Genomic DNA, 23,285 nt, shown 5'->3' with positions numbered 1-23,285 from the left:
TTGTCATATCTTCATACAATTCTTAATTTTCAATATCATTGCACAGGTGCAAAATGAGATTGTCATGTATCTTACATGGCCCCTGTTGGTACTATATCAAGGTGTGCCACCAGAGGGCAGAGCATTGGGAGACTCGTAGGTTACCTACACAGGTGTGCCTGGCCTAGTATAAAAGGCAGGCCACCAGGCGTGATCCTCACTCTGGAGTTAACTAATGAAGGACTAAGGTCACTACAGTTCAAGTACAACATACTGCCTTGTGGAGTCATTGTTAGAGCATCTAAGGACACAACAACTGGCGACGAGACTATGAACTTTCACCCGAAAATGGCTACCCTTGGTATGTTGCAGCAGTTCGCTGATGGTAATGATTGGGATGCCTTTGTGGAGAGGCTAGAACACTTTTTTACAGCAATGATGTGGCAGTAATTTAAGCAGTTTCGATCCTAGCCCAATTGCTAGGTTCGAGTGGTCAGGAACACACACACACAAACAGCAACCACCAGCACGCTACTGCACCAACGACCCACCCAAGCCGGCCCACTAGAAGTCTATCAGACAGAACCCATATAGAGCTAAGCCCAGAGCATAGTGAATGCATAGGCGATTTGCATTGAGGGTTCAGTAGGGAGTGAAGAGGTCTAACAGACAGAATCCACATAGAGCTAAGCCCAGAGCATATCAATGCAGAGGCGATTTGCACTGAGGGTTCGGAGAGAGTGATGTCATGTATCTTACATGGCCCCTGTTGGTACTATATCAAGGTGTGCCACTAGAGGGCACAGCAGTGGGAGACTCACAGGTGTGCCTGGCCTAGTATAAAAGGCAGGCTACCAGGTGTGATCCTCACTCTGGAGTTGACTAATAAAGGACTAAGGTCATTACAGTTTGAGTACAACACTGTGGAGTCACTGTTCCAGCATCTAAGTACACAACAGAGGTGAAGATTGAATGGTCCCAGATCTGCTCTTGCTTGTGATACAGGACAGCAGTTTGGCTGAATTGCATGATTATCCTGACTCCAGTTACTGAAGATTGTGCTGTTCAGAAAAGTAAAACCAGAAAGAACTATACAACACCTAGTTTTGGTTTTTCTTGATGTGAAGTGTATTAGATCCCAGTTTGGCAGGGGAGATGTCCAGTTATGTGGTATTTGACCCTAGTTGGTCCGACTCTGTTTTGGTGCGTGGTCGTGAGTCACTTGTGACCCACGATGATTTCACGTCACATGCGTTGTTCCCTGTGGGAGGTCAACCAATCAAAAGCAAACAGGGCAGTCCTGCAGTCGGATCCGCGGGCATGTTTACACTCCCAGTTCCGCTTTGGTGTAAAGTAACTTGGGCTTTGCAGGGATACTAAACTCGGCGAGTAAATTGGAGCTCAGGACTCACCTAATCCTGAGCAAGACTCCCCAGTCTCACCACTTCCGTTTGACACCAGTGCAATGCCAAACCTGGTTTACTTTCTGAGCCCACGTAACCGCAATGAAAAAAAAATTACGAGAGCAGCGATTCAGCTTCTTCCAATTTTCTAAACATTTCCATTTTCAACTGTTGAAGACTGAGAACTCTGTCGATGCTTGCGTCCAGGCTCTCTCCTTTGAACAGATCCAACTAGTCAGGAGGCCGTCAATCAGAAAGCGTGTCAGAAAGCGCCGGGAACATCCAGCGGGCCAGTCAGCATCTGTGGGGAGAAGAGGAGCTGACCTTCCAGGTGTAGAGGTTTTGTCAAAACACTTGGCAAACTTTATGAAACTTGAAACGTCTGCCCTCGCCGCAGATGATGCTTTGATCTGTCTCCAGATTTTCAGCATCTGCCCGGTTTTTTTTTTGCGATATTGCACAGAATGAACTTGTCACTATACTTTGACTTGCTGGGTGTATCACCTGGTCTCTCTCGTATCTTTCTCAGCTTCAGAAGGCAGCAGAATAAACACTTCACTGGACCATGACGCGCTATAAACTCTCAAGCAGATTTATTAAGCCTTAAATGGAAAAGTAAACGTTACAGCTCTTGGTGAAAACGACCCTTTCTGAAATCAATGAGATTGTCTTTTGCCTTACTGGAACCAGAACTGTTGCAGCAACAACAACAACAACTCACATTTATATAGCGCATGCAACGGAGTAAAACGTCGCAAGGAGCTTAACAGGAGTTTTAGAACACACACAAAAATTGACACCGAGCCAGATAAGAAGAAATCACGGCAGGTGACCAAAAGCTTGGTCAGGTAGGCTTTAAAGAGTGTCTTGAAGGAGGAAAGAGAGGTAGAGAGGCGAGGTTTAGGGAGGGAGTTCCAGAGCTTGGTTCCACAGCAGAATGAATGCACCCGGGATAATAATTAGTCCTGGAATCTGTGCTTGTGAAGCAAAACCGATGATGACCCGAGTAGACTTTCCACCTCAAGCAGGTGGAGTTAAGTACACAAACTGTTGGACGTTTCAGAGAGCGAGCAGCGGGGGAGAGCTGCCTGCCGTGAGATCTACCCTCTGCGCTCACTGCAGTCTCAGACACAGGTGCATCTAGCAGGACTGATGCCTCCAGAGTTTCCATTCCTCAAAGGCACAACAACCAGGTCACAGCTGTAGCTCAGAGCAACACGGGCATGGGCACAGCCTGCGTGAAGTGCTGTCCTTCCCCTGCAGGCCAGTTCCAGCTGGGGCAACGAACAAATGCTGCGCTGGCTGTAAGGGCCTGAGGCTGCAGGACTCCTGAACTGTAAAAGTTCATTAACCACGGTTACGGAAACATGGCGCAAGCGCCCATATTTTGTTTCGTCAATAAAATGCAAATTAAAAAATGTTAGTCGAATTCGAAACCGCTTAGCTGTGGAATTCAGATCCAATCATCCCCCCCATTATAAACCACAACAAAGTTATTTTCCGCACATTTGTAACTTGCAGACTATTTTGCACAAGGATCTGCTGTTTGCAACCGGAAGATCATTTGTTATTTACTGCATTGGAACTGTAATTCCATTGAGCACCATCTGCTCCTGGCACGGAATACAGTTTCAGTGTGTGTTTAGGCGATAAGTGACATTGAAATAAGCCAACTGTACGGGGCAACGCTCGAACGGATGTCCGTCAACTTAATAAACCAGGTCTGTCCATTGGCTATCTGTCCACGTGAATTTCACGCGGCTGGTCCTTAATCAGGGCAACATTTCCCAAAGGAAATTGAATCAAAGAACAAAGTTACGCTGCACCTAAAAAGTAAATTGAGAAATATATTCGTCGAACTTAAACCGACTGGTCAGTATGAAAGGGTTTATACTGTACAGCGAAGGACGGGGAGGCAATTTAAATACAAATAGACGTTCTTTATTGGTTGAGAGAACATGTTCGTCTCTCCTCCCCACCCCGCCACACACACACGCGCGTATACACACCCAGAGACATCAAGGGACAGGATACATTATGCAACACACTCCTGATTGTTAATGCAAGGGATACGATATGTTTAGAAAAGATGCAGTTACTGATAAAAAAGGGAGGAAAGAACCGGATGAATTTGATCATTTATCAATGAGCTCCCAAGATTTAGTATCATTGGTGCTCTATGTGCTGTGCATACCAAATGTTAGCTCTTACATGCAGTGTTCGATCACACTATTCCAGAAAGTGTTTAGGTCAAAATATTCCGAAAAGGATTTAAGGAGATTACATCCATGTTGAGAAGTACATGTCCTGTTATTTGTGACCGGGGGCAATAATGACTAGAATATAATGTCCCGGTAAAATTTATCTGGAGTTATGTTTCGAACTTGTGAGCCTCTGTTTGACCACCGAATTTTGGACCCAAACGATATATAGTGAAAATCACTTGTGGTAAAGAAACTACCCACGATGAGTGGTCCCTATCTTTAATGTACTAATCTATTGCAAATAACATTGATTGTCAACATTTCATCGGAACTGAGTCCGACTTCAGTTCGGTTGAATTCTCTGGATAAGACTCTGAAAGTATATGGAAACTTGCAAACGATAAATGTCGATCTTAGGCGTTCATATGTCCATAAAAACTTGTGAAGAAATGTCACATAAAAAAAGTTTATATTTTTCCAGCAGTGCTGGACACCATCATACTTAGATTGACAATCATAACATGTTCCTCCATAGCCCCGTGAAGATCTTTTCTTTAACAAAAGTTACAATTCCACCTCCTTTCGTGATTGGATAGAATAGTCGAAAGCACTGAGAGGTGTTACATTTAGTTCGCTACAGTCGAGTCCTTGGGACTTTACTGTAATTAGGATTGCTGTTTTATTATTCGGTTCTAACGAAACGTGAACTACTTGTTGTCTGTAGAAGCATTGTTTCATAACATGTCTTGCTGTTGAGTCTTTGTAAACAAAACAAATTAGTGGTACTGAGGGGAATCGAATGTTTATTTTGTATTGTTATTTTAACTGCAGCCTTGGTACCAGCCTAAAATTTCTCTCAACCTCAACTTGTGTACCAGTATTTTATTATATATCTATATCTGCAACACAGAAAAGTGCAAACTGTATTACATATTTACTGATTTTGTTTTAATGGTATTTTAATGGTTACCATGAATGCAAACTCTATCTAATTCGTTGAAAAGCGAATGTTAATTATCTACACGAGCTAAATAATTAAGTGCTTCATCGCCCTGTGTTCGACTCAAATTGGCTATGTGCAGGTGACTGATGCAATGTTTTGCAATTAATACACATCCCATTAGGAAGGTTGTTTGTTACGAATCACAAGAGGCCAAGACGCCCCACAAAGCGTTTTGAGTTAACAGATATAGTGAAAGGACTGAGAGATGGTGACCTTAATCTTGGCACATGGAACTTGTGTATAGTTATGTAACTAAGTTGCTAGTCCTATTGCTTCCCCTATTAACTACAAACTTTATGAAGCGGCAGACCTGGGTTCATCTCATCCAATTACACATTTTAGTGAATTCACAGAGGGCAAACTACAAACGCGCATCGATCACTATTTCTGCTCCACAAATAAGATTCGTGTCGACACATGGATCGTGTTTACAAGTCAACGTTTTGGGTAAAAAAAATTGAAAAGCAATCCCAAATTATTTTTCTTTCGTACTTTTTTTCAGTAGCTATGAAACATCAAATGCAGAACACTGACGGAGTAATTGTTAAGAATACAGAACTATTAATATTTACTTTGATGTTAAAGACCGCTGTCCTGTTTATACATATTCTCGTCCTCTGTGAATTTGCAACTAGACAATTTTGTTTGAAAAGCAACTAGCTAATAACGTATTTTTATTTATAACAACATTGCAATTGGTTTAGACTCAAATCTTGTGCTCGCTGTGGCGTTTAATGAAGCGTCAACCACACTTCAAGAGATATCATTTTAATTCTGGAGAAAGGTTGTCTAAATAGGATGCCGCTTATAATAGTTCCTTGTTTTACTGAATTTGACACATTTGGAGTGCGGTGGAGCAAGTAACATGCAGTTTGACTATTAATAATTGCCCTGACCACTACCCCAACTATTGCATAATCCGCTGCGGCCGTGCTCCACTGATGTTACCAGAAATAACATCACCTTGCCCATTCCCCTCCCCCCAAACACAGACATGTGCAAAGGGAGAGTAGTATTATTATCTTCAGATCGGCGAGCTTTATCATTCACCGTAACTGGAAGTGGAGGAAAGTTGGGATAATTTTGAATTTTGCAAACAGGAAAACCATGTTGTTTTTGCTAATGCTAATGTCCAGTGCCTATTTTCTGATATCTTGAGTTTACAGTATTAAAAAAAATATGCAAAGTTCTGTTCAGTAGTGCTTTCTGAGATTAATTCTACCGTGGCAGATAGCTTGTTTTTAAATGTTTTTATTTGTAACTCTGATCGGGCTGTATCGTGCCATATATAAAAAGTAATTCAAACCAACGATTATGAAATATGAAATATTTCCGTGCAAAGAAAAATTGCCTGATGCCTTCAGATAATAGTGAATTTGATGAATTGCGCTTCTTCCGTCAGTTAGATATTGCCAAGAGATGATGTTGAATTATTGCGGATTCCTGTGCAGATAACCTCTGGTGCTTCAGTCCTTTTAAGGTCGCCTTACTCGGACAGTGTCGGCTGGTAAAAGAGCGCAGCGGGCAAAGCGATTCTGACAAAATCAATTACCATTAGTCATCTTTGACAAAGTAATTAAGACCAGAGAGGCTGCTTAATTCACTCTCGAGCAGCGAAGTTAGTGACGGGTTCAGCTCTGGAGTCCGTTCACAGTTTAAGAATAAACTTAGTGTTTGATAACAGAGAAATAACTATTTGATGGGATGGCCGTCGGAAAGTGCGTTTTTGTCTTCAAGGGATGTTGTTGGGAATAGTTCCTCCGCCGCATTATTTCCTCGTTTCAAAATAATGTGTATTTTGAAGTTAAATAGACAGGTGAAAGGAATGTGTCCAGTTATTCTGAAGGTGTGCTGTGATTGCACCAGTTTGTGAAAATGAATGCGTTTCCTAACATAGCCCCCCCCCCAAAAAAAAAGAATCCATATGGATGCAACAAACCCACCCAAATATATATCAGTCGAACATGTGTTACTAATGCACGCCGAGAAAATAGAATAGTTGAAATATCTTTGTTGACACAGACTGTGAAATCTCGACTATAATCGTCAAGAGTTAAGCAGAAGCACGTGAAGAACTTAAACGGTGGCTTAAACGGTGGCAGTTGTGGAGTGTCTGCGGTATATACGGCCAGATAGCACTTTGATAAATGACAGGACGCAATGCAGCAATACGGCAGTTTTCGGAAGGGGAGGAGGGCAGGGGGGGCGGGGGGAACCTGGTTCAAGAAACCAAAGTTTAGACTTCAGTATAAATTCTAAACCTTGAAGTTAAGATGCACACTGCAATGATTTTAATAAACAATTGCAACACAACGCAGGTTCAAAATCGTCATTAATATTATATGATCTTACCCATACATTCACACAAAGTTAGGAAACTACATTTGTGTCTATTGCACACGGGACTAGACTCGTCCCTCTTCTCATGCGGTACACACTTAAAGCATTTTAAGGAAGGCAAACCTCTCAAGATGTCTCTTAAGACGCGCTCTTTTTATAATGGTAATTGTTTGAATGCGAGTCGCTGATTCCAGGATAGTCCCCGAGACGCTGCCACTCGCCCAGACACAAAATCCACAGCATTTGAGTGCTTACCGGGATTTAACCAGACTGCAGCTTCGAAGGGGTGTCTTGTCATTTAGAAGCGCGAGGGAGTGGGCATGCGCCGATGGGTTGTGCACATTTTGGCTACAACTCCGAGTTTTAAAGTGAAACCCAAGGTGACAGCATTCGGTCAGATCTGGGTGAGGAGCGGCTGCCTTCGAAAACACACTGAAGCTCAGAATCTTGAAGCTTTCCTTAAACTTCTGTTGGCGAAATATTCTGATATCCTCCAGTCGGATTACAAGTTGTCCGAATAGTGAGAGGGGTGAGAGAGAGGGCGAGAGAGAGAGAGGGGGAGGGCACAGAGGGACGAGATTGGGGGAGAGGGACCGAGAGGGGGAGAGAGACAGAGACAGGGGATAGAGAGGGAGAGAGAGAGGAAAAAAAGGGAGGGAGAGAGAGGGGGAGAGAGGCGGGAGAGGGAGCTGGAGAGAGAAGGAACAAAGAGAGAGAAGGGTGAAGTGAGGGGGGAGAGAGGTGGGAAAAGATAGGGAGAGGGGGAGAGTGAGGGAAAGAGAAGGGGGAGGGAGAGGGTGAGAGGGAGGGGAGAGAGGGGGAAGTGAGGGAGAGAGATAGAGAGGGGAGAGGGAGAGGAAGCGGGAGAGGGGAGAGAGAGTGGGGAAGGAGAGGGGAAGAGGGAGTAGAGATGGGGGGGGGAAGAGGGCGAGAGAGGTGGGGGGGGGAGGAGAGGCACAATAGAGATTAATTATATAACCCCACTGTGTTGAACTAAGAGCGTGACAATAGATGTTCAGGGTGTTAAAGTTGTGATGATGATAGGTTAAGAATTGGATAATGTCAAAATTTGGAGTTAGCCATTTAGCCGGAGCTCACTTGAATATAACACAAATGGGTTATGCATCGCAGTGGGAGGAGTGCATTGCGCCAAAGATTTTGAGAGTGGCGGCTACAGAGATCTAACTATAGATAACAGTTGCCGAAAGCGATTCAGATCACAGCTCCCAATCTGATTTCTAAAAAAATCCACATTGGATGAAAATCTACCCTGTGTCAGAGAGTGGGTGGTGCGCAGTCTTCCATTGAAAACTATTTTTATTCTTAAAAACTGCAGTAAACGCCGATCTATTTTTACACTTGGCGTTTGATCAACTGCCCGGTAAATCTGACGTAAATCGGACGCACACAAGTTTTTTTTCTTAAATCACCCCCTCAATTTAACAAATCCTCCTCTGTTAAAAGAAAATGCCTCTGTTTAAAACATTTTAAGACAATACGTCTTAAAAAAAACAGTAAAACTTCGCTTTCTTTTTTAAGATGATAAAATTTAATATCGAAATTACATGTTGAAATTTGAGGTCGGAATCTTAAATGTAAAGTTGTGTAATTTAACAGATTAGGTGAAGTTGTCAAGCACTGAGTTGCCAAGATTGTTGGGCATAGTATTAACAGCTGCACTGTAACATGTCGGGGTGAACTGCTTAATTGCGAGTAATAAATTTATATCAGCACCCCTCGGTTTATTAATTCGGTAATGTGAGTCATTCCATTCACGCATCTTTGGGGCACATGCGTATTTGAGTGACAGCTAGCTAACGTTTGCGCCTTTTGTTGTATGTTTAAAATCAGAATCCAGAGGTAATGATTTATCAAACTCTTATTATCAAGAAAATGTCAGTCGAAGGGCACCTTGGTATTCACTGACGCACACTCAATCTGCACAGGAACGTATAGAAAGCGCTTGCTCGGAGCTCTGCTAAAACCATTCTAAGTGGCGTTTCCCACCGTTTTTTCCCTCTTCAAATCTGTTGCATTGCGAAACATGGTGAGTGACATTCGTTTTGTTTCCCCTCTATTCTCCTTCTCCCCATTTTCTCGACTTATTCGTGGAGACTAGGAAAGGGAAATAGCTCTGGCCGCTGTCTAAAAAAATGTGGTTCAGTTTAGTTTTCTGCAAATGTCAGGGTCAACGTTCAGGTTTTTATGCGGCGAGCTGCCGGTGGAGCTGTCCGCGGTGCTGAACCCAGTGAGGACTGGAAAGCGACAGCGCGAATAGATTTTGTTGCTGTAACATTGCGATTTAACCAGCCCTTCCCCCATCCCACCCCATCCCCACCAAAGCAAAGTTTGATTCGGGAATTTCAATGCAGTTTGTTGAATGATGTATGTTGAATTAACCTGATATTCTGCAATATAAAATTACATTTCTGCTCGAGTTTATTTGCAATTCTGGAAACGCTATTTGTAAAGCGGTTCTGTATTCTTCGCCAACCGCCTTCACCTCCCCAAAATTACACCATTTCCAAGTTGTCATCTGTGCAAAAGGGGGCTGCAAATGGACTAGCGTCGGGCAGTGCCGACCCGGTGCATTCCCAAGAAAATAACCCAACGCGCGGGCTGAGTGACAGGAAGCAAATGGGGCGTTAAATTAAAGATTCGTATCGTAATTGTGGATGAGCGGGACTGGTACCCTGCAATCCGTGAGCAGAAAGCCAACGCGTTGTACTGGAGCCGCAGATGGGGGCAAGTGCACGATGTGGTGCAGTTCGGCCACTGCCTTGAAGGGAACATTTAAAATCGCTAAATAAAATACCTGCACTTCCCTCCATATTCGGAAGGTGCATTTTCCTCCCGTGTCTGCTCGCTGCCATTAAACCGGTGGCGTAAATAAGACTGTTACAATATTTGAAATCTTTGCTCGGCGGTGGTTCAAATTACTATTTTGGTATTTCACAGGATTGCACTGACCAGAAAGGTATGACCAAGCAGTTTGTCAGCGGTGCGGAGACTTTCTCCCCGGGACAGCCCAGCAGAACAGAAGGTGTTGGGGTGACCAGAAATAGCCCGGAAACTGAACCGCATCTACCTTCAGAAGGACTCCGGGCTGCTGTGCTCGACTCCCAGTCCGCAGAAAGCAAAGGCTTCGCACTCAAAGAAGCGACATCGAATGACTCTGAGGGGGCCAAGGTTGGGATCTGTAAGAATGCCTCCGTTCAACCCAATTCCGCCGTGCATCAGGATTCTATCGAGATTTTACCCCACAAGGATACTTCAGCTGAGGGCAATGATCACCCGAACACGGGTTACTGTAAGATCGCCGAGGTGGAGGTAAACCACGGCTCTGGGATAAGCACCACAGAGCAAAACAACGCCAAAAGCGGCTGGGTGACGAAAAGCCAGAGTACGGTGGTACTGGGGTCAGACGGGAACACCGCCGTACTTCCTGGCAATGTCAATGGGGTACGTGTTTCCAGGTGATAATCCTGTCAATGAAATGAGCTAAACTGAAAAGGGGAAACTCCAGCCTAAAAGAATGTAGATCCTCTTATAATTCCATTAAAAAATGATTGGGGGGGGGGGGGGGGAGCGGGGGGCAAACTTTGTTGCCTTATTTTAGATTGGAGGTCACAAACCTCAAGAAAATAACTGTTTGAGGGCTCGAATAATCATTCAGCCAGGCATGACCCGTTGGCAGGCCGATTGTGTTGAAAGTATCATGTACCAATGCAGTTTACTTGAATAACATGATGTTGAAAATATTAACCCTGCTTTTAGATCTAAAGTCTTGTGGTGTATTCAATAATGGTTCCAACATTGCGACTTTATGAAGGTGGAATTTATCATTATGGTAAATCACGATCAATCATTACTGTCACTAGTCGCCGTCATTACAGGTATGGCTTGCAGATTTCAGCTACATTTTATGTTTTCTTTAGGAAGATGAAGGAGATGAGAATAAAGCCAGAGGGAACTGGTCGAATAAGCTGGACTTTATTCTGTCTATGGTGGGCTACGCGGTAGGACTGGGGAATGTCTGGCGGTTTCCCTACCTCGCATTTCAGAACGGAGGAGGTAAGATTCCAAGGCCGGCGTCGAGCTGCGAAAAAGCATCAGTCAGACCTCGCAGAAAGGACGGGCAGAAACACACACGCATAGAATGGGCAGAGGCCATGAAATTAGTGGGACAGAAAGGACTGGTTGCAAACGTTTACATGCAGATAGGGGGTCATGATGGACAATAGGCAAGTAAAATTATGCAGTGAATACGAAACACACAAGGCAGTGAATAAACAAGAGAGATTCTTAGATTTACAAAATCAGAGGGTCAGACCCATCAATCGAAAGCAAAAAATAGACAAGGCAAACCAAAGCTTAACAATGAACGTAGTTCTCTCGCTCTCTATGCAGTTTCACTGTTGTTGATAAAGCCGATTACAAATAAAAATTGAACGGAAAATATGAAGGAAAAACAGTGCATCTGTGTAGAAAAAGCCGGGATTCAGTGCATAAAAAAGATGGAGGTGGAGAGAGCAGGTCGAGTTTTCACGCTACATTAGTCTGCGAACCTCGATGATGTTGCCCTCTGCATTCTGCGGCAGTACTCCTCAATGCTGAGGTGAGTGAGCGGCAGTGAGCACTGCGAGAGAGGCCAGTGCATAGTAAGTGCTGTTAATGGTGCTTCCCATTGAGCCCACAACACATTTCAAATGCACACCAGCCTATCAGATAAAAGCCAAAAGACTACACGGTTGATATTACATGTTAGATTTTTTTCAACCCGTTTGAAGTAAGATAGGAAACATGGCAATTTCAACCTTTTTTTGTCTAATCTGTTTTACAACGATGTGTTTTGCATGGTAATGAACAAAATATTTAGTAGGATTATTTCTGACGTGCGTGGCATGTTATAAAGGCTTGCTCGTGGCGAGCATCAGAACATATAATGTCAGTGAAGTATTTTTTTAAAATTTTAATTGATTAAATTACATGCATCTAAATCTTTGGAAAATTTAAGAACACTCATTCACTCAATGAACGTTAACGAGGGTTCCGTGCGTAGAGGTTGGTCCGAAAAAATCGAGAACGAGATGAGTTTCTGTTTAAACCGACCTGCTCGTAACCAAGAATAGCTTTCCTGACACTTAAATATGGGATAAAATGGAAATATCTGCAGCTGCAGTGCAGCAGGGATTTATTTCCATCAGATGATAAATTGCTACTGTGCATTGTGCTTTCATATATACTTGCACATTCAGGCGTATGCATCTGACAAACGAATACAGTACTTTACATTGATCTCACACACGGAACAATTCATGCATGCAAATACTGCACATATTTAGCATAGACATGGATTTCTGCTGTATGGGATTCGCGTACTCTTAGCTTATGAATTGTTTTAAATCCAGTGTGCTAGATTTTAAGCTCTGTATACATTTCTATAGAGTTTAGCATTTTGGAATGATAATCTCAGATAAATAATAGTTAAAGATTTCAAATAAAAATAGCTTAAAGCATATCAATGAAAGTGTTATATAAGTGTGTTGACAAATAATATATCATAACTTAGACATTTATTTATTTAGCGTCTATTTATAGTTTAAACAGAATGATTTTATATCGAATCAATGCATCGTAAATTCGATTCCTTTTTTGTCTTGCACCCCAGTATGGGAAGTATTGAATAATATGAGAGGAGATATCACTCTCCCCTGCATTGGCACTGATCAGGAAAACACTGTAATATGTTTCAAATCATATTACAGATATCAATCAAAGGAAATACGAACACAAAACATGACAGTGAATTACCCAGCTGGTAATGGGATTTGCTCTTTTATTCACTGTCAGCCTCAGAAAGCCTTTGTTATTAAACTGATATATAAATTCAGAATTCGTGGGGCGGAGTAAAGCATTGTTCACAGGTTACCTGTGCAGGTGAAACAAGATTGAATTTAGTTTAATCAAGTGACTTTGTTAAAACTATATTGCACAAATTATTTTGGCGCCTGTTGTGTTACTGATCCCACATGGAAGGACGCGTCATATTTTTTACACCTGCAGTGAGTTACACTCAGGTCAGCAAATTCACTGCAATACCACGCATTGCGTGACGATTAAACCCACTCGTCCACTGCCAGAACTACTTGAATTCCCTTGCAGGCAAATTTTGGCTTAGGCTTCTCGAATGAAGATGCGCATTTGTGAAGCCTCTTTTTTATATTTTGGACCATGACTCTTAATCGCAGCGGATGCTGTAACATTTTTTCCCAACCAGCTCCTCAAATATTGTGCATAAATATAAACCAAACTGTTAAGTTCCAAGCAGTGGGTTGATTGGTTGGCGGCACTATCAAGACATGGATGACTTCTGTTTAAAGTGTCCAAGAATTGGGCCCTTTTGTTCGAGATAATTTCAACATGTGACCCACAAGATACAACAATAGGCAGATTGTCCTTGAAGAAAAAATGGGCTGCAATAATCTGTCGGAATAAAAATTGGTTGAGTTGAGGTGATAACACAGTGCAATTAGGGATATTATGCCATATTTTGTGTTTAGGTTCCTTCAATGTACATACACTTCAGTTGTGCTAAGTCACATGAAATTAGCATAGCCTAAAGGAACTCTATTAATAAATAGCACAGAATCCGGATTGTGGGCGACCAGTTTTCTCATTAAGCCTCTGTAAAGCGCGGTGGGACTTTTTTTCTCTATGTTAAAGGCGCTATATAAATGTAGTTGTCTCACCAGGAAAGCGAACAGGCACGGATTAGCAAACCTACAATGAATATTTAATATTCTAAAAACACATCTGCTGCTCTTTACTGCCATCAAACGAATTTTTTAAATCAAAATTCGTAACTGACAAAGAGTCTTTGAGCAGATTTCGGATGGAAAGCCTATTTTTGTTTTACACTTCTTATTGCTGGTGCTGCATATTTTAGTGAGGCTCGATCTCTACTTAATGTGAACGTTGTATTTCTAGGGAAAGTTGTGTGATATTATTAGGACTCCATCACAAGGAATAACTTTACCAGTGCGACTTACTTTCACAATTGGACAGCTCCTCTTGTGGAGCCGTATTCTGGTCAGGTTTATTACGGATTACACAGGAAAAATAACCAGATTTGCAATATTTGCATCGGGTTTCACTTGTCGTGACAAATGACTCTTTTGAAAGAAATAATTATATTGTCGGGAAAGTCTAATATTCAATTTTAACAAAGAACATATTTCGCAATGTACTATTTCACCTCACGGACAAATTCGAGTTAGAAGTAGTTCCAAAGCTTGTGCTCGTCCATTCTTTCCAATATATTCAATGAATGGCAGCATTATATATATAAAAAGGAAATACTTGCATTTATATAGCGCCTTTCACGACTTCGGGACGTCCCAAAGCCTATAGAAGTACTTTTGAAGTGTGGTCACTGTAGTAATGTAATATTATTTAGGTGTTCATCAGATCCCTTTGCGTGCCAGCATTCCTTTCCAAATTGGACATCTGGGAAAGAAAACATTCCTGTCCTCCGAACTCGGTTAGCGGGTACATTTAAAATTTCGCCTGGAACAATATACCCATCGATTTATTTTTAAAAATAAAGTATTTCGTCAATCATTATGTTCTTAAAACGAGAATGTAACACACATTTGGATAAAGCCAGCAACGCATTGAGTTATAATCCAATTATAATTACCCGCTGTGATGTGGCAATCAGTTTATCCAAATAATGGTGAGCTTGAGTTCGAACTGTTGACGTGCTGGGCAATCCATATTGTTATTTGAAACGAGTTTACTGATCCGATCCATCAACTATGAACCGCTTTTCGATTATGCACATTGGTGTGACTTGACCGTGGCAAAAAACAGTTTAAATAATCTTCTCATTTCCCTTTTAGTACCAGTTACTTTAAGAAAGGTTAACTTTCCGAAATGCAGAATTTAATCTACCTTTGTAAAGCATTTACACCTTGAAACTTGTTTTTGTGACGGAGCAAAGACGCCGGCAGCCACAGTGAGTTGTGATATATATATAGATACGTATATATTATTATTGTACGCTTCCCACATCGCTTCATCGACCTGGTTCAGTTTATCACATTTCAATCGAAGTTGCGGTCCTGCTGCGGTTCTGATGATGTGCGAAAATATAGTAGCTGGACTTCCAGTTCACCTGCCACAACTTTCCGAATTCGTAATGAACAGATTTATTTGGCTTATGATTAAATTCCGATTTTTAAAAACGGTTACAAACGGTATTTCAGAGATTCCCTTCATATTAAACTACAGCTGGCTAAACTTGGAGATTGAAGGCTTTACTTTAGTGACGCGGATTAGAGGCGTTTACCATATTGCAGAGATCAACTGGGTTTCACTATTTTATCTGCAAAGTTGGAACAACTCACACTAAACAGGTTGAAATAAAATGGAGCAAGTGCGGTTCTAAAGAACATGATAAGTGAGCAGTCCTTACTACCAGTTTAGTGAACCAGTGCCATACACCGATAACACATCGAACATCTCACTTTAGTGAAACGTTTTAAAATGCTTTGTAATTGCCTCTCATTCTGTTTATTCAAAACCCTGGTTTTAATTAAAGCGATCGAACACTCAAATTACAATTTGATATGAGTTGCAGATTTGGCATTCTTTAATAAACTGGCTCATTTCCCTGGAACATTAACCGCCAGCACAAGTTCCTCAGAGTGTGGAGGGTGGTGTGATTTTTTTAAAGTGTGCATTTAACATTGTTACGTGTATGCGCCCATAACCAACGATTCTCAATTGCAGGGGAAATACTTTTATTTGAACATCAGTCAAGAAAGCAGTACACAAAAAAACTAATGGGGTGTAATAAAATGACATTTCAATACTGCAATCCAACGAAACTACAAACTGACTGCATCAGCAAACAAAATCCCCCCCCCCTCCCCCCCAAAAAACTGACAAAAAGTTGTAGTCCCATGTAATTAAAAAACATTATTACTGGGTTACATGAAACAATATAGCTCGACTCATTCAAAACAGAGTAACGGGGCAGCTGACTGTCTGAGGGACACTGTCAGCATGTTTATTCCTGGGTGCATTTCAACTGTACAACCACAATAGCTGTTCAAATTACTCTAACACATTACAGAACTAAAGTATAGTCAGCAACTCAGAACAGCGATTTTTAAAAATTGCTGTTATGGTATTTCTTGAATAAAATGTATTTGGGTTGAAACTGTAATGGAATCTGTGAGAGCACGCGCGGTTTGACTATTTGCACAACGTGTCAGTTCCAGTTGATATATTTCCTACATTAGTTTCTAAAAATGCTAACACACTCGTGTGATACTGTTAAATCTAAATAGTGAAACCGTCAGACTCCGGAGATTGCAAACTCTGTGTGTGTGGGTGTGTGAATTTACCCCGTGGACCCATCTCTAATCTCCAGCAATCATTTCATGTGTCAGGGAATCCCGTCTTTTTAAAATCCGAACTGTTGGCGGCTATTTTGATCTGTGTTCACGCGGATATTTGGGCGCTGCAATAATTATCTCCATCCCTAGAGCTTTGAACAGTCTGTTAAATCTGTTTATCACCAGGTGCTACTTTTTTTCTCCAAATAATCCAAGAGTAATTACCGTTTAGATTGCCCAAGGGTCAATTTCATTGCAAGATTTTATTTCTGCAAAGCCAGGCGGAGGTACAGCTTTTTTTCCTACCCAGGTGGTAGTTGCGTCAATGTAGCGCCGTGCTTTCCCTCGGTTTTGCTGTTTCAGTTACGCTTGGAGGCGGCTTTGGAAAGTGTGCAAGGGTAAGCCTGGTCTCTCATGGGGCGCTGGGATGAGAACACGAAAGCCTGGAGTTTCCTGTGGGGGCGTAACCCAGAAGTTGCACCCTTCATGACTTCCATTCTCTCACCCAACCTGCCTATGTCGAATTACACTCAATTTTCCTGCCAATCTCATTAGCATACGTAAAGACCAACATGGCTTGAACCTAACTGGAAGATAACCAACTGGGGCCTCAAGGTGTTAGGATGGAGGTGGAAGTAACAGCAGGACATTTAGAAAATCATAATACAATCAAGGAGAGTCAGCATGGTTTTTTGAAAGGGACATGTGTTTGACAAATTTATTAGAGTTCTTTGAGGATCTAAGGAGCAGAGTGGATAATAGGGAACCAGTAGATGTAGTGTATTTGAATTTCCAAAAGGCACTCGATAAGATGCCACATAAAAGGTTACTGCACAAGATAAGAGCTCATGGTGTTGGGGGTAATATATTAGCATTGGTAGAGGATTGGCTAACTAACAGACAACAGAGAGTCTGGATAAAAGGGTTATTTTCAGGTTTGCAAAATGTAACTAGTGGGGTGCCACAGGGATCAGTGTTGGGGCCTCAACTATTTACTATCTATAGTAATGACTTGGATGAAGGGATTGAGTGTACTGTAGCCAAATTTGCACACGTTACAATGATAAGTGGGGAAGCAAGTTGTGAGGAGGACACATCGAGTCTGCAAAGGGATATAGATAGGTTAAGTGAGTGGCCAAAAATTTGGCAGATGGAGTATAATGTGGAAAATGTGAGGTTATCCACTTTGGTAGAAAGAATAGAAAAGCAAAATATTATTTAAATGGAGAGAGACTATGGAATGCTGCATACAGAGGGATCTGGGTGTCCTCGTACATGAAACACAAAAAGCTAACATGCAGGTACAGCAAGTAATCAGGAAGGCAAATGGAATGTTGGCCTTTATTGCAAGGGGGATGGAGTGCAAAAGTAGGGAAGTCATGCTGCAACTATACAGGGTATTGTGAGACCACATCTAGAGTACTGCGTACAGTTTTGGTCTCCTTATTTAAGGAGGAATATACTTGGAGGCAGTTCAGAAAAGGTTTACTAGGTTGATGCCTGGGATGAAGGGGTTGTCTTATGAGGAAAGATTGAGCAGGTTGGGCCTGTACTCATTGGAGTTTAGAAGAATGAGAGGTGATCTTATTGAAACATATAAGATTTTGAGGGGACTTGACAAGATAGATGCTGAGAGCATGTTTTCCCTTATGGGCGAATCTAGAACTAGGGGGCATAGTTTCAGAATAAGTTGGAAATGAGGAAGAATTTCCTCTCTCAGAGGGTCGTGAATCTTTGGAATTCTTTACCCCAGAGAGCTGTGGAAGTTGGGTCATTGAATATATTCAAGGGTGATATAGACCGATTCTTGAACTATAGGCAGTCACAGGTTATGGGGAACAGGCAGGAAAGTGGAGTTGAGGCCAAGATCAGATCAGCCATGATCTTATTGAATGGTGCAACAAGCTCGAGGGGCCATAGGGCCTACTCCTGCTCTTATTTCTTATCTTCTTATGTTCTTATAATCAATTGGGGCCTCAAGGTATTAGGGTGGAGCACTGTAAAAATAGAGGGGAATGCTTTCAGAATGAGGCTGGGGAGTGCAAGGGAAGTGTCAGGCAGCTCTCTGCTAGAAAGAGTTGTTATTAATTAATTTAAATTGCCGAGTAGAGAGTCTTCAGTATCTGAGATCTTTCTATTCTCACAGAGAGTGCGTGTTCCATCAATTGCTCGCTGCATTCTGGGGAAGCCTGCTGAATGCAAGTCCTCACTGCCCCTTGACTTTCCTGCACAGTCCCCTCCCCCCCTCCCCCTGCCCCCGCGCCCCACTGTGGATGTCTGGAAGGATCCAGACCAGGAAAAGTTGAGGGCTGCGGTAACCTTCATTTCTACAGTTAAAGCTCTTCTGTATATGGAATGTGAAGGATATCTTGGTGTATAATAATTACATGTGCAACTCACAGGGTACGGTAGCATAGTGATTTTGATACTGGACCAGTAATCCAGAGGCCTAGACTAATGATCTGGAGACAAAGCGTTCAACCACAGCAGCTTGGTGATTTAAATTCAGTTAATTAAAAAAAGCTGGTAATGTGAACCATGAAACTACTGGATGAAAGGAAATCTGTCGTCTGGCCTATTATTGACCCAAACCCACAGCAATGTGCTGACGCTGAACTGCTTGCTCTCTGAGATGGTGACTTACCACCACCTTCTCAATGGTAATTAGGGATGGTCAATAAATGCTGCCCTTGCAAGCCATATCCACATCCTGTGAATGAATTTTTTAAAACTTGTGTTTTAAAAAAAATTTTGGCCATGTATTTGCACCCTGATTACACGTCTCTCTAGAGGCCGCAAGAACATAGGAAATTCCAATCCCAAGGGTACCTGAGCGTCTCACTTGTAGCTCTGCTCATCCTGGCTTCTTGTTTACTCGTCACAAAAGCAGCATCCACTCCCCAAACCCTCTTGGCCCTACACCCCACTTAGATACTTATGCTTACAAGAAATGTTTGGTGCGTGTCTCATGATTTTAGATCAAAATATATTCACTCCACACAAATGTTTTGCGTATTTACTATAAGGAAAGTGAAACACAAAAATGATGGAAACACAGTTGGTTTTCTGCAGTATAAATGATGGTGGATATGTCTTGAATTCTCTCCTCCTCAGCCAAGCCTTGGATGCATCTTCTGCATTCTCACATTTAGCACTGGTACTCAGACCAAGTCCTGTCCAGGTCTACAAAAGTTATCCAATGTTATGTATCTGTTATAGTTACAATTATAGGCTAGTTATGTAATACAGTTTGGGTCAATGTCAAGTACTTTGGGCTTTGCAGAGATGCAAACTGTGTAGTAATCTGTCAAATAGGCAAATTCAATTTAGGGAAACAATGTAAGATCAGTTCTGTTGGTCTAGGAACTAAGTACAGTGCTCCATAAGATTTTCTTTGAGTGCAGATATGGATGCAAAACATTTTCAGTTGTGCATTGATGTGAAACATGGCAGAATAATTCCAGAGTTAGGTCAGTAATCTAAAGGAAGAGATGTGACTGTTTTCTGATTTAGAATCATAAGGCCATAAGAAATAGGAGCAGGAGTGGGCCATACAGCTCCTCGAGCCTGCTCTGCCATTCAATACGATCATGGCTGATCATCGACCAAACTCCATTTTTCCGCCAGTTTACTGCCAGATCTCCATATCCCTTGATTCCCCTAGACTCCGAAAATCTATCTATCTCAGCCTTGAATATATTCAGAGACTCAGCATCCACAGCCCTGTGTTACAGAGAATTCCAAAGATTCACAACCCTCTGAGTGAAGAAATTCCTCCTCATCTATGTCTTAAATGACCTACCCCTTATCCTGAGACTGTGCCCTCTAGTTCTAGACACTCCAGCTAGGGGAAACAACCTCTCAGCATCTACCCTGTCAATCCCCTTCAGAATCTTGTACGTTTCAATGAGATCACACCTCATTCTTCTAAACTCCAGAGAGTATAAGCCCATTCTACACCATCTCTCATCATAAGACAGCCCTCAACCCAGGAATCAATCTAGTGAACCTCTGTTGCATCGTCTCCAAGGCAAGTATATACTTCCTTGGATAAGGAGACCAAAACTGTGACAGGTGTAGTCTCACCAAGGCTCTGTACCATTGTGGCAAGACTTCCTTACTCTTATATTCCAACCCCTTTGCAATGAAAGACAACTCGCCATTTGCCTTCCTTATTGCTTGCTGTACCTGCATGCTGGCTTTCTGTGTTTCTTGGACAAGGACACCCAATCTCTCTGAACACCAACATTTAAAAATTTCTCACCATTTAAAAAATATTCTGTTTTTCTATTCTTCCCACCAAAATGAATAACCTCACATTTCCTTACATTATACTCCATCTTCAACATTACTGCCTACTCACTTAGTCTATCTATATCCCTTTGCAGATATTTTTGTTCTCACAGCTTACTGTCCCACCTAGCTTTGTATCGTCAGCAAACTTGAATACATTACATTTGGTCCCTTCATGTAGGTCATTATCATCATCATAGGCAGTCCCTCGGAATCGGGGAAGACTTGCTTCCACTCTTAACATGAGTTCTTATTAATATCGATTGTAAATAGCTGAGGCTCCGGCACTGATCCTTGCAACACCCCACTAGTTACAGCCAGCCAACCAGAAAAAGAACCATTTATCCCTATTCTGTTTTCTGTCCATTAACCAATCTTCTATCCATGCTAATACATTACCAACAATCCCATGAGCCCTTATCTTGTATAATAACCTTTTATGTGACATAATCATACACCATAGAAGAAGGACATTCGACCCATCATGCTTGTGCCAGTTCTCTGAAGGAGCTACCAATTAGTTCCACTCCCCTGCTCTTTCCACACAGCCCTGCATTTTTAATCCTTTTTAATTATATATCCAATTCCCTTTTCAAAGTCACTGTTGAATCTGCTTCAACCACCCTTTCAGGCAGTGCATTCCAGATGATAACTCGCTGAGTAAAATAATTTCTTCTCATTGTCGGCAGCCCCCCCTCCCACACCCCCTCCCCATCGCCCCCCCCCCCAACTGCTGGCTTTCATGTCTCCTGCTCCAGTTACTCCCTAACCACCGTATCAAAACCGCTCATAAATTGTTCACAACACACAGGCAGGTTGGAAAGGCTGCATTTGTTACCCATCCCTAGTTGCCCTGAGAAGGTGGTGATGGGTCTTCTTCCAGAACCTCAGTAGTTAGTCGTACAAAACCTGGAGTTCACACTAGGTGATGGAAAGCCATCTGTCGCCACATCATTTTAAACAGACCTGTCAGTTTTTTTCATGTTCGGGGAAAGCAGATCCTCTGGCCCAGTCTGTCCTAACAGTAAAAATGAGCTAATTGGGAAGTGGAGTTGTGCATACATCGAAGTACAGATGCATAGAAGTCCTTGACACTAAATTCAATGCAATGCACACTTGGCAGTATCTTAAGTCTGCCAGCTAAATATTGTACTTCGCAAATACTAGTCTGAGACAAATATCAGCAATATTATTGCAGCCTCAGTGTCCTTACTGCTCAGTGTATTAGTGTATCTGCCTGCTTTTATATAGAGTAGTGATGACTTTGTTATAGAAAAATAGCTTAATAATGGCTTTATTAATAGCCTTACAGTTGCTGTATCCTTTGAATTGCAGCAACAACTATCAACATCATTACATCTATCCTTCCTTAAAATTAATGTTACTTGTCAATCAAACTATCTGAATGAATGCACTATAAAGTTACAGTTCTTTTAATTCGGTCCCGTGGCACAAGGTAAGCCGGGGTGCTTGGGGAGGAAAATCACAGTCGAGGGTGGGGAGAGCCCCAAGAAGGGGAGGCCCAAGGTTTGGGGGGCATTCCTACTCCTCCTAACCTCTAAAACAAATGATACATCCTTGGGCCTCTTCTGGCCATGAACCGGGGTCCCAACAGGTTCGGCCAGGCGGAGAAGCCACCACTATTTCCTCGCTCAGGCCTCAGGTAACAATAGCAGCCAGGGACCAGTGATAATCAGAGCTCAATCAACAACAAAAACTTGTATTTATATAGCACCTTTCACATAGTGAAACAGCGCAAGGCGCTTCACAGGAGTATTATGAGATTTTAAAAAATTGACACCGAGTCGCATAAGTAGAAACTAGCATAGGTGACCAAAAGCTTGGTCAAAGAGGTATGATTTAAGGAGTGTCTTGAAGGAGGAAAGAGAGGCAGAGAGGCGGAGAGGTTTAGTCAGGGAGTTCCAGAGCTTGGGGCCACGGCAACAGAAGGTATGGACACCAATGGTTGAGCGATTATAATCAGGGATGCTCAAGAGGGCAGAATTAGAGGAGCGCAGACATCTCGGGGTGGGGGGGGGGGCGGGGTTGAGGGCGGTGTTGAGCTGAAGGAGATTACAGAGATAGGGGCGAGGCCACGGAGGGATTTGAAAATAAGGATGAGAATTTTGAAATCGAGGTGTTGGTTAACCGGAAGCCAATGCAGGTCAACGAGCACAGGTGTGATGAGTGAACGGGACCTGGTGGGATTTAGGACTGGGGCAGCTGAGTTTTGGATCACCTCTAGTTTACTTAGTGTAGAATGTGGGAGGCCAGCCAGGAGTGCGTTAGCATAGTCAAGTCTCGAATAACAAGGGCATGGATGAGGGCTTCAGTAGCGTATGAGCTGAGGCAAGGGCGGAAATGGTCGATGTTATGGAGGTGGAAATAGCTGGTCTTAGTTACGCTGCGGCTATGTGGTCGATAGCTAATTTCAGGGTCAAATATGAGACCTAGGTTGCGCACAGTCTGATTTTTAGCCTCAGTCAGAAGTTGAGGAGAGGGATGGAGTCAATGCTAGAGAACAGTTTGTGATGGGGACTGAAAACAATGGTGTCAGGCTTCCAAATATTCAATTGGAGAAAATTTCTGCTCATCCAGAACTGGACGTCGGACAAGCAGTCTGACAATTTAGAGACCCTGGAGGGGTCGAGAGAAG

At 42.4% G+C, this 23,285-nt stretch overlaps 1 protein-coding gene across 1 annotated transcript in view; it reads left to right on the top strand.

Annotated features, from left to right (window-relative positions):
- Positions 1–10,265: 10,265 nt before the first annotated feature.
- Positions 10,266–23,285, top strand: part of slc6a5 (solute carrier family 6 member 5) — a 53,986-nt gene continuing 40,966 nt past the window's right edge. The window contains exons 1-2 of the mRNA XM_070899717.1: positions 10,266–10,397; positions 10,868–11,003. Of these exons, the coding sequence (XP_070755818.1) occupies positions 10,934–11,003 (70 nt within the window). The 5' untranslated portion in view covers positions 10,266–10,397; positions 10,868–10,933. The remainder of the gene's footprint in view (positions 10,398–10,867; positions 11,004–23,285) is intronic.

This window comes from Pristiophorus japonicus, chromosome 14 (genome assembly GCF_044704955.1).
Source record: "Pristiophorus japonicus isolate sPriJap1 chromosome 14, sPriJap1.hap1, whole genome shotgun sequence".
Lineage (NCBI taxonomy): Eukaryota > Metazoa > Chordata > Chondrichthyes > Pristiophoridae > Pristiophorus > Pristiophorus japonicus.
Note: the sequence above shows the minus strand (reverse complement) of the source record. Positions and strands in the feature narration are given on the sequence as shown.